The sequence below is a fragment of the Natrix helvetica genome, assembly GCF_964273705.1.
Source record: "Natrix helvetica genome assembly, chromosome: 1".
In the NCBI taxonomy this organism is placed as follows: domain Eukaryota; kingdom Metazoa; phylum Chordata; class Lepidosauria; order Squamata; family Natricidae; genus Natrix; species Natrix helvetica.
Window position 1 is genome coordinate 298,384,153 of NC_138548.1, and position 12,745 is coordinate 298,396,897.

The following is a 12,745-nucleotide window of genomic DNA, read 5'->3' on the forward strand; positions in this document are numbered from 1 at the left end:
GAAAAGACAGAAGATCCTACAACAGATATGCAGGACACGGGAGGGGCCGGAGCTCTGTCGGCGGGGGGAGATGGGGCAATACCAAGAAAGCTCAGATCACAAAAATGAATAAGAAAATCTTTTTGACATAAACTGATCGAAAGTACCAATGGAATTAACATGTGGACTATATACTACTATGTATCAAACTGATTGAAAGTACCAATGGAATTAACATGCTGACTATATATGACTATGTATTAATGATTTTTACTTAGATGTATACTATGAGATTGGAGGGAGGGGGCGCCCACCACACTTTGCAACTGCCAAAATTTGTATACCTTTTCCACTACCTTTTCCCTTGTAAATTAAAAAAAAACCCAATAAAACTTTGTTTATAAAAAAAAAGGGGGGGGGAAGCAGGAGTGGAGTTATCCCCATCAGTGTCAGTAGAGAGATCCTCAGGAGGATTCACCATTACTTGAGGAGAAACTAATGGGGCAGAGATCGGAACAGTGCAATGTTTGGCCTTAGATGAGCCTCGTGGGCGTGTCTTTAAAGCTTGTTGACCCAGTCCGATTGGATCCTGACAGTCAAACCCATGCCTGGATGATGTCTCCACCTACTAGGAGAACACCAATCTCATCAGTAAAATTTTATAAACAACAATGGTGACAGAACAACCTTTTCATGTTACATTCTCTATCTCACAGGACTTGGGTAGCTTATCATTAACAAGAGTCTGAGCCTTCTGTCCTGTATAAATTGCCCCATCCCCCTAAGAAATTATTTCCTCTTCCACCAATATTAAAATACTTATGTGATGAAAATAATCCATGTCCAGTATTTTTCAAATTATTCACAGAATTTTATTAGTTGCAAAAAGGCATTAATTAATGCAAGTTCAGAAGGTATATAAAAGTGTTATTCTGAAAGTCTTGATAACTAATAGGATTTCAAAATGAGATGATATATATGGTCTCTCAGTAAATGATTAATTTATTAAATCAATTAATTTGTTTAATAACTTATTAAATAAAATTTAATAATTCTGACTAGAATAGGATATTCTAAAATATTAATTATAGACAAATCTTTGTTCCCTTTCAGTGAAAGATTTCTGGTAAGGTTGAACAAGAATGGTGGGGCCAAAAATCCAGAGAAGATTGATCGGATGTGTACACTTTTTACAGTAAGTAGTGCTTTATATTCTGTATTCTGTTTCTGACACAGTTTGGTCATTTATGAGTGATTAATATTTCTAAATTTATAATACCACAAATTTTGTAGAACATTATTATTTTAAATACTTAAATGAAATATGAGCCACCATCCTTTAAAATGCCAGCTGATGTTTTGTGATATAGTGAGGAGCAACTGTGTGAAGTATTCATAAACGATCTCAGGTCCTCTTGTCTGGAGACCTCATTAGAGTCTTCATTCTGTCTCAGTCATTGGCTTCACTTTAAGCAGCACAATCTTCCGTTTGCCATTTCTTCCCTGGAAGTCCAGACTTCCTTTCTAAAATATTTGTGATTATGAGTTTTATGATTTAGCTTTTACACTGTCTTCTAGTTATATATCCAAATAATAGCATTGCTTTGCAATGTTGGCTTTGTAAAGTAAGATGGGTAGCATATAAATTTGATAAATAATAAATAAGCAATATGTTCAAAGTATATGAAAATATGTAGGTTGAAAGCAGATGAGTGAGTATAGGGGCTATACTTTTAGATGTTCTGGAAAAAAATAGATGTATTTAATAAAATATTAAAACTAATGATAATGTTCTTTCTCCCACGTTGGTGGAGACAGCGGTCATGCATGGGTTAACTCAGTCAGTAACCAATAGAACTGAGTCTACCAAAGTGATGTCATCGTCTCTGTGGAGCATGCTCCCACTTTCTAGACTCAGTTCGATTAAGAACTGGCTGTGCTAATCGCTTCTCCTCTACAAAATTTGAATATTTGTTCCATTTATTGCAAATTTGAACTTATTTGGACTTCTCTGCTAAATTCTACTAAACTCTTCTTCTCCATTGGGTTCCTGCTGAGGTTTCAGCACTCTCTCAACAGCCCCTGGGGCTGGAGAGGACTGCCTTGCCTCGGCGAGGCCTGCCTTGTTTCTGCCTTCGGGCTTTTGAGGCTCCTCTGAGCAGCAGCGCCTTCAAAGAGAGCCAGAAGAGGCTCTCCGACGAGGGATTCTCCGCCTGGGAGCCCTCCTGCTGCGCTGCCTGCCGCCGCCAGGAGCCTCCGATCGCTGCAGGGAGCACGTAAAAAGCCGTGTGGAGCTATTTCGTCGCTGGGAGGCTCCGTTTCTGCCGCCACTTCTCCAGATCGGCTTTCCACCCCAGCTGTCCTCCGCGGCTTCGCCCTTGGCCCCACAGCCTTGCCGCAGGGCCTAACCCACCCATGCCATTAGCGCGGCCTGGGCTACCTCGTGGCGCCGGCCCATAGGCTCTTTAGCCTCAGCGGCCATTTTGTTTGGGCACGAAAAATGTGCGGCGGCCATTTTGGACACTAACTGTGAGTACTGGCTATGGCCTCCTCTCCCAATCCTGACTCTCAGCTACCTCCAGTCCCTGTGACTACTGCCCCTGCCACCGGGCCTTTGGCTTCTAAGCGAAGGCCTGCTCCAGGGGATGCCATCCAGCCCCCCCCCCAGCGATCCAAGGCCTGCTACAGGGGGCGCTGTGGAACCCCCCCCCCAGGAGGATGATGGGGCCCTCCGGCCCCGGGCCAAGAAGGCCAGAGCCAAGACCAAACACACCGAGCCTCGCCTGTTCCTGGCCCAAAGTCCTGCCCACTCCAGCCCAGCTCCTGATCTATCTTCTGATTCGGAGGAGGAATGTTCTCCAGCTGCCTCAATCTTGCAGCCTGAAGGGGCTAGGGGCAGAGGCCTTGGTTGAAAGTGGGGATGATTCTGATTGTGGCAGGAGCATTATCCCTGATGAGGATCCCCTCTACCAGGAACATATCACTCCCCGTTAGTGGTACTAGTGCGATTAAGCACTAGCAATGAACCCCAGGTCGAGGTTATAACAGAGCAACCCTGTAAAGTATACGCAGCGTGCGATATATAAAGCAACCACACTGAATAATGGATAGTAAAGTAACAAAATAAACTTTACTTTGTGAAGAATATAGCAAAATCCATAAACACAGCCAAAAAGTCATACACAGAGAAAAACAGTCCAATAACTTACACACAGTAAGTAGTAGCAACAGTAATAACAGTTAGACAGCAGTTATCATACATCAGGCAAGAGAGAGAGAGAGAGAACATCAGCTGCAATTTATATGCTGTAATCTACTAATTAGTAGATCTCCTCTCTTAAAGATATATAACATGCCTTGTGCAATATATTGTCTACCCAACTTGTTGGTTACACCCTAACATTCTCCCCTTTGGGTAGATCAATATATCCACTCACAATGTAAGATGATAACCTTCACATGATGAGGTATGTTTCACTGAACTTTGTGCCTTAGTGAAGTTGTCTGCTAAATTGTCTTCAGTTGAACAATATTCCAACTTTATCAGGCCATCCTTAATGCTTTGTCGAACATTAAGATACCTCAAATCAGTATACTTCGACCTCGTTTTTATAGCTAAACTAGTCGCCATTTTTATTGCTGCCTGATTATCTTCATACACAGTAAAGGGTTCATTCATACTTAATCCCATATCTATAAGCAACTGCTTATAATATATCAGCTCAGTACATGTCAACGACAAACATGAAAACTCAGCTTCCATTGTGGATAAGCTTATGTGTTTCTGTCGTATCGACTTCCATCCAATCAGTACACCACCTAGCATAAAGGCTATGCCGGAAGTTGACTTCCTATTATCTATAGCAGCTGCAAAATTCGCATCAGCATAAACAGTCAAAACTAAATCCCTATTCGGTTCTAAATACAATGCATAGTGGATAGTTTTCTTCAAATAACGCAGCACACGCTTTGCTGCTTGCCAATGCCTCTCTGAAGGACTATCATTGAATCTAGCCAGTTGGTTCACACTAAATGATATATCTGGTCTAGACCAATTACTTAGGTACATTAGGCTACCTATCAAAGATTGATAGATTCCCTTATCAAAACCAGTACCCTCAGTAACCTCAGGTTTAAACTCCAATGCCATTGGTGTCTTTGCAGTCTTACATAGCTCCATGCTATATTTCTTAAGCAAATGATTAATTTTACCAGCCTGTGACAGCTTAAAACCGTTACTGGTTCTAACCACGTCTAAGCCCAGATAATGCTTAATTTCACCCAAATTCCGGATTTTAAATTTACTCTCTAATTGTGAAACAATGTCAATAGCTTCCTGCTCAGACCTAGTAATAATAGCTATATCGTCCGTGAACAAAAGCAACAACGAGATCAAACCATTTTTCACCCGTCTAAATAAACAAGGATCAGCCAAACCTGGAATAAATCCCATAGCTTTTAGTTCATTTACTATGCATCTGTTCCACTCAAAACCGGACTGTTTTAAACCATAAAGGCTCTTTTTAAGTCTCCAACAACCAGTCTGGCCATTAGAATCCACACCTGGTGGCATCTTCATATAAATGGTATGCTGCAATGGAGCATGCAGATACGCTGTTTCAACATCAATATGGGTAACATTACACCGATACTTAGCAGCCCACACCAATGCTGCCCTCAATGTAGAGGCTTTCAAGCTCGGAGCAAAAACCTCATCGTAATCCCTCTCAGTTTGGGAAAACCCTTGAGCAACTAAACGAGCCTTATAAATAGCATTGCCAGCAGCATCGTTTTTAATTTTAAACACCCATCTACAGCCAATTGCACTCTCCCCTGAAGGGAGCTTAGCTTCTTCATAAACTTTCAATTCCTGTAAGGATTTCAACTCCTTCTCCATAGCTGTCTTCCACAATTTCTTTTCCTTTTCAGGATACAGCCTTAACTCTGCAAAACTAGAAGGTTCTATGCTAACTTGCAATACTACACTGGCTTGGTATCTGTCGGGTGGATGCCTGTCCCTAGTAGACCTCCTAGGCAATACAGGACTTGCAGGATCATCCTGTTCCACCTCACGAGTAGATTCTACATCTACATCTTCCTCCCCTTTCAGAGTAATAGATGAACTATCCTGATTCTCTAACTGCTCATTTGGTGTATCGTGATTAACCAAACGATCAACATCTATATCATCACAAACCTTGTGAAACTCTTGTTCTAGCTTCTCCCAACCAACATGTTCTGAAAATTTAGCACTAGCACTGTGCATAATTCTCCGAGTTCCAGGTTCCCAGAACCTAAACGATCTATGATTGGAATTGTACCCAACAAAAACCATCTTCCTAGCTCTGCTTTGATCCTTCCGTCTAGTCTGTGAGGGAATATGCACCCAAGCAGGGACACCAAATGTGTGTAAATAACTCAAATCAGGCTTCCTACCATGCCAAAGAGTATAAGGAATCTTACCAGTAGTTGAGTTAACTACTATGTTCAGAATATGGTTTGCACACATTATAGCCTCACCCCAAAGCTTTTCTGACAAACCAGAATCAACTAGCATAGTTCTGGTCATTGCCTGCAATGATTGACCACGTCTTTCAATAAATGAATTATGTTCTGGCCTGTAGGGGGCAGAACGCCTATGTTCTATACCAGCATTCTCCAACATTGATGTAAACCTATGATTAGTGAATTCAGACCCATTATCAGTGACTAGGCAAAGTACTTTTTTATCCATCTTACGTTCAACAAACTTTAACCATTTAGTAAAATGTTGGAAAGTTTCTGCCTTTGATTTCATTACATAACAGAAACCATACCTAGAATAATGGTCCATAATGCTGAGTATATAGCAGGCACCTCCTAAGCTAGGTTTCTTAGGGCCAATTAGGTCTGCAAACACTACATCCAGTGGTTTAGATGTCTTAAATCCTTGAAACCGGTTTGCAGGAGTAACCTTACTTTTAGCCTGGTTACAGGCATTACAGTTAAGATATTTTGAACAAGGTTTCAAATTGATTCCATTAGATAGAATAACAGTTTGACGTACCATTTTAAAATTTACATGGCCTAAACGTCTATGAAGTAGATGTATACAGTTATCATGGGGCTGTTTATTCTTATAACCAGGTTCAGAACTTGCAATATTTAAAGAGTTCTCATGTAGAATAAATAAATTATTCTCCAAATTGGCAATAACACTATTACCTTCCTTTTCAATAATGCATCTATCATTCTTAAATGTTACTGTAAACCCACATTTCACAAGGTCTTTTACAGATAATAGGTTAAATTTCATTTTAGGTACATATAACATTTCCAATTTTTCATTAATACATGGACAATAAGCTGTACCTTCACCTGAAGCCTTAATTTTCCAACCATTTGCTAAGGAAATATGCTGTTTGCTAGCCTTCATAGTAACAAACCTTTCTTTAACCTTAGTTATAGAATGGGATGCGCCACTGTCAACCACCCAGAAACTATGGTTTACAGCCTTATCTACCTTAGCTACAGTTACAGTAACATTGTTGCTTTTTCTTTTACTATTAGCAACACTCCTTTTCTTGCTATTTTTACAGTTCTTAGCAATATGCCCCTTACCACCACAAGAATAACATTTCTTAAGAAAATTTACAGTTGAAAACTGTGTTTCTTCTTGTGATTGATTGTCTCTGAACTGAACTCTATCCTCTCTTCGTCTGGACTCTTCAAGCAATCTCCCGGTAACCTCAGATAATGTCAGTTCATCTCGTGAAAGAACTTCCAATGAGGAAACAAAAGAGTCGTAGCTTTCATCAAGCGATGATAGAATAATATACACCTGTTGAAGCTCAGAAAAAATTAACTCTTTTTCTTGCAAATCCTGCAAAGTTTTCTTCATGAAGTCTAAATGAGCCAACATATCACCACCTTTTTGCAAACGGGCTCTAAACAGTTTCCGTGTGAGATGAATATGAGCACCCACACTGTCCCGAACATAAATTCTCCGCAATGCGTTCCAACACCTAGCAGCAGACTCTTCGCCACGAATATGGACCAGTTGCTGGTCATTCAGTGTTAGTCCAATAATGCAGAGAGCTCTCTCATTGTCCCTGTTAAACTGCGCAATCTTCTTCGCATCCTCATCATCAGCAGGATCCCAACCTGTAACATCTGGTGGGTTCTGAACCACAGACCACAGTCCTTCTCTACGCAGAAGTAGGGAACACTTCAAGGACCAGGAAACATAGTTGGTTCCATCAAACCGGGTAATCATGGAGAGTGCAGCAGACTGTTCATGTGCCATATTCACAAAAATAAACTATCCAAAAAGTGGTGCTTAAAAATAAAATATTAAGGCAGGGTGTCTGGGCCCATAACCAATGTTAGTGGTACTAGTGCGATTAAGCACTAGCAATGAACCCCAGGTCGAGGTTATAACAGAGCAACCCTGTAAAGTATACGCAGCGTGCGATATATAAAGCAACCACACTGAATAATGGATAGTAAAGTAACAAAATAAACTTTACTTTGTGAAGAATATAGCAAAATCCATAAACACAGCCAAAAAGTCATACACAGAGAAAAACAGTCCAATAACTTACACACAGTAAGTAGTAGCAACAGTAATAACAGTTAGACAGCAGTTATCATACATCAGGCAAGAGAGAGAGAGAGAGAACATCAGCTGCAATTTATATGCTGTAATCTACTAATTAGTAGATCTCCTCTCTTAAAGATATATAACATGCCTTGTGCAATATATTGTCTACCCAACTTGTTGGTTACACCCTAACACCCCGCAGGCGCCGCTCCTATTCGCCAGGCATGGCTGATATGATCTCTGAGGCCATAGAACGTGGGATTGCGGCTGGGCTCAATCACAGGTCGGCTAACCGCTCTGCTTCTCGCAGGTCTCCTTCTTCCTCCAGCTCCAGGCACAGAGATGATGATCTCTCGGCTTCTTCTTCAAATGACCTGCGCGGCACCTCCAACCAGCAATCGGTCTTCGGGGGAGAGGATCGCCCGGCAAGAGACTCAGATCTGTCTGAGGATGAGGGTCTTCCTCCCGATCCACCTCCCTTTGTCAGTTTGTTTAAACCTGCTGTCTTTTGCTCTCTCCTTTTCAAAGCCAGGAAGATCGCAGGCATTCCTTCTCCTAAGACGGCTCCGACTGCGGAAGCAGACAAGGCTGACACCACTGATCCGCTCTTCACCCAGCCTACGGTGGAAAAGGAGGTGATCCCACACCACGTTTCTTCTTGGATGTTGTCCAAAATCAGTGGGCATCCCCAGGTACCGTTCCCCTCCCCAATGCCTCGGATAAACCCTGTACAATGTCTCTCCCGACCTTGCCAAGGCTTTAGAGGTACCTTCTATCGATCTACCAATCATTGCCCTGTCCTCTCCTAATGCGGCCTCGGCAGCTCCTGAGGAAACACTGCGGCCGGAAGACAAGAGGATCGAACAGACTCTGGTCAAAGGTCACCAAGCTTCAGCTTGGTCTGTTAGGGCTGGCACTTCAGCTTCATTCTTCAGCCGCTCGGCCCTCCTGTGCTGAGACAACTTCAAGCGTGTCTTCCAGCTAGGGATTCCAGGTCTCGCAGAGATATCAATAAAATTAGGGCGGCTCTGGAATACACCGCAGACGCCTCATCAGACGCAGCCCGATTCACATCTAAGGCCATTGCGTCTTCCATCTCCACCCGCCGGCTTATCTGGCTAAAACAATGGCAGGCAGAAGCGCGTGCCAAGTGGAGGCTTGGTTCTTCTTCTTATTCTTCTTCCCTTCTCTTTCGTCCTCCCTTAGAGCCCCTTCTGGTAGAATCCAAAGATAAAAGGAAGGTCCTTCAACCAGCCACTAAAAAACAGGAAGGTCGGAGTCCATTCTTCTATCGTAGGCAGCCCTTTCACGGACAGGACGGGTGTGCCTCTACCTCCCGTCCGCAGCGACAGGCTCCTCCCAGACAGAACCCTTCCTTCTCTAATAGGTCAGGAAGAACCAATCAGAGGTTTCAGCCCAGGAAGCCCTTCAGGGACAATTCCAGTCGCTCCTTCAAGAGGCAGAAGTGACTGCCTGGAGGACCTCCCCATAGGGGGATGCCTTGCCGCCTTTGAGGATTGTTGGGATGATATCACCAACGACGCGTGGGTCAGATCCACAATCCAATTCGGCCTTCTCCTGGATTTGCAATCCAGCCCTCCGAACCACTTTGTCATGTGCCCGACCTCCAGGGATCCTCAAAAGAGGCTCCTGGTAGAGCAGGCGGTTTCCCATCTGCACCACATTCGGGCCATCCAACCTGTGCCTCCAGGCTGGAGGGCCATCCTCGATCTAAAATTTCTGAATCAATTTATCAGATACAGGAGATTCAAAATGCACTCTCTCCTATCAATTCTGGAGAGTGTTCGCAAGCACGATCTCCTAACATCAATAGACCTCACGGAGGCTTACCTCCATGTCCCCATCCACAGGCAACACAGGCGGTTCCTCCGCTTCGTGTACGCAGGCCACCACTTCCAATATCGGGCCCTTCCCTTCGGCCTGTCCTCAGCCCCAAGGGTATTCACGAAGGTGCTGTCAGTGGTGGCCGCCCATCTGCGGCCTATGCCCATCCGAATATTCTGCTACCTGGATGACATTCTCTTGCTGTCCAGGTCTCACACCCAGGCCCCTCAGGGACCTAGAGGACACCCTTCAGGTATTGCAGAACGTGGGGTTCTCCATAAATCGGGAGAAAAGTCACTTCTCTCCCACCTCTCGCTTAGTCCACCTGGGAGCCCTCATAGACTCCTCTCAGGGGAGAGTCTTCCTCTCCCAAGACCGTCAGAACAGTCTCAGGGAATTAGCCAGGGAGGTACGAGGGAGCCAAAGGGTCCCTCTTCTCCAGCTGTCTCAGCTGCTGGGGAAGATGGTCTCCTGCTTTTCCATCATCCCTTGGGCACGGCTTCACAGCCGTTGCCTCCAATGGTTTCTTCTGCCATTGCAGAAGACCAACAGCAGCTGTTCCCTAGTGAAGGTCACTCTTGACTCCAGAGGTTCTGCGCTCTCTGGACTGGTGGATCTCTCTTCAGGGAACCCCCGTGCCTCGTGGTCATGACGGACGCGAGTCTAACGGGTTGGGGAGCACACCTGGACCATCAGGTGGCCCAGGGACTGTGGACCAATTCCGACCTGTCCCACAGTATGAATTGGCTCGAGTTAAAGGCCATCCATCTGGCCCTCCTCCAGTTCCAGCACTCCCTTCACAACTCCCACGTGCTGATCCGGACGGACAACACGACGGCCAAGGCTCATGTCAATTGCCAGGGGGGACAAGGGCGGCCTCTCTCATGGACTGTGCATTCCACCTAGGGGCTTGGGCGGAAGCCAACCTTCTCTCTCTACGAGCTGAGCACATCTCGGGGTCGGACAACACCACGGCCGACTGGCTAAGCCGCGCAACGATCGACCCTGCAGAGTGGCGCCTGAATCACCGCATCTTTCGGCAGCTGTCCTCCAGGTACGGGACTCCATCCCTGGATCTCTTCGCAGCTGTGTCCAACCACCAGCTGCCCAGGTACCTGACTCGATACACGACACCAGGCGCAGAAGGGACGGACGCCCTAAGGTGCAGGTGGCCTCGCGGTCTCCTGTACGCCTTCCCTTCCTTCCCCCTGATCCAGAGGGTGATTCGGAAGGTGATAGAGGAAGAGGCCGAGCTCATCCTGATTGCTCCCAATTGGCCTCGCTGCCCATGGTATGCAGACCTAATCAATCTGTCTGTGGAGCCTCAATGGTCTCTACCAATGATTCCTTCCCTCCTCCACCAAGGCTCCCTCCACCACCCCGACCTGCACTGGCTACGCCTAACCGCTTGGAGGCTGAGCGGGCGGTCCTGAGGGCAGACAATCTTTCAGAGACTGTAATCAATACCATTCAGGCCTCACGCCATCTGGCTACAAACAGAATTTACGAATCTACCTGGCAGACCTTCGTGACTTGGTGCCATTCCCAAGGGATAGACCCCCTAAAGGCTTCAGTGGCCCCACTTCTCGACTTCTTACAACTTGGCCTTAATAAGGGTCTCTCTCCAAACACCTTGCGGAGACAGGTGTCGGCTCTCTCTTCTGTTCTCTCACTTCAACAGGATGAACCCACCTCTGCACCTTCACACCCGCAAATTCATTAAAGGGGCATCCAATCTCTGCCCCCCAGTGGTTCATCGTTTTCCCTCCTGGGACCTGCCTAAAGTCCTTGACTTTCTTACTGACCCTCCCTTCGAACCTCTCAGGTCGGCAACCTTACACCATCTAACACTTAAGACTGTCTTTTTGGTGGCCATAACCTCTGCACGGAGGGTGTCAGAACTGGCGGCCCTTTCCACCCGCTCTGACTTATGTGTATTCCACACGGACTGAGTGGTTCTCCACATTGATCCCACATTTGTCCCAAAGGTCAATTCTGCATTCCATCGCTCCCTAGATATCACTCTCCCAAACCTCTGCCCTGCCCCAGCGCACAGGCTGGAGCACAAATGGCACAAGCTGGACGTCAGACGGGTGCTTAAAGTCTACATAGCCATGACGGCCCCCTTCAGACGTACCGAGGCCCTCTTTGTATCCTTCCATCCTACCAACAAAGGGCTGAAAGCTTCCCCTTCTACGATTGGCCGATGGATCAGGTCGGCCATTGCTTGGGCCTACATCTCGCATGGTCTCACTCCTCCGCCTAACATCACGGCTCATTCCACACGAAGTGTGGCCACGGCGGCGGCATGGGCACGGCAAGCCTCAGTAGAAGAAATCTGCAGGGCAGCTACTTGGTCCACCCCTAATTCATTCATTAGACATTACAAGGTGGATTGATATGCATTGGCAGATGCTATCTTCGGACGGCGCGTCCTTCAACACGTTCTCCCTTCTTCCAGCTCTTAGGCCAGTCTCATGCCCTCCCGGGGACACGCCAGCTTTGGTATGTCCCATGCATGACCGCTGTCTCCACCAATGTGGGAGAATGGGGCGTTGGTTCTTACCTGATATGCCCCTTCTCCTGGCGGTGGAGACAGCGGTCATCCCCACCCTTGGGGATCTGGCCTACCTCGCAGGGAGCTTCTGGGAGCATGATGCGTAATCATTCAAGGAGAGCGATTGTTCACAGCACAGCAGTCTACTTATCTCCTTCGTCACGAAAGCGGGAGCATGCTCCACAGAGACGATGACATCACTTTGGTAGACTCAGTTCTATTGGTTACTGACTGAGTTAACCCATGCATGACCGCTGTCTCCACCGCCAGGAAAAGAGGCGTATCAGGTAAGAACCAACGCTCCATTTCTATTTTTAGAAGAAGAAATGCATTTTATATTTAGAAAACCAAGACTGAATTGTTTAGTTTTAATTCATATGATTAGGTGTACACTTTCATGTTACTTTGAAAGAGAAATCATTGAAAAACTTTAATTTTCAGAAATTGTTTAACATTCATTAGAACAATAAGATACCATTTGGAAATTTTTGTACTTTTGTTTTCATTTTTCCCTAGTCTTTCATATCTTTTTGTAAGACTTTGAAGAAACATAGAGACTGCTTTTCTGAAATATAAATATAGCTTAGAAATGTTGCTAATTTATTTTTTCTTTTGCATCTTTCCTATTTATAAGGACCTTGGCAGCAAAGATATGAAGAAAGATTTGTATATAGTTGCCCATGTAATCCGAATAGGTACAGTATGCCTTCTTAAAAGCATTTGCATTTTTGTTTAAACAACATAAATAATATATGATACGCTCTGTTGTATAAGTTGTGATA

General features: G+C 45.2%; 1 protein-coding gene across 1 annotated transcript in view; it reads left to right on the forward strand.

Annotated features, from left to right (window-relative positions):
• DOCK3 (dedicator of cytokinesis 3) overlaps positions 1-12,745 on the forward strand; it is a 204,828-nt gene that overhangs the window by 53,936 nt on the left and 138,147 nt on the right. Inside the window, exons 10-11 of the mRNA XM_081936757.1 lie at positions 1,093-1,174; positions 12,598-12,658. Of these exons, the coding sequence (XP_081792883.1) occupies positions 1,093-1,174; positions 12,598-12,658 (143 nt within the window). The remainder of the gene's footprint in view (positions 1-1,092; positions 1,175-12,597; positions 12,659-12,745) is intronic.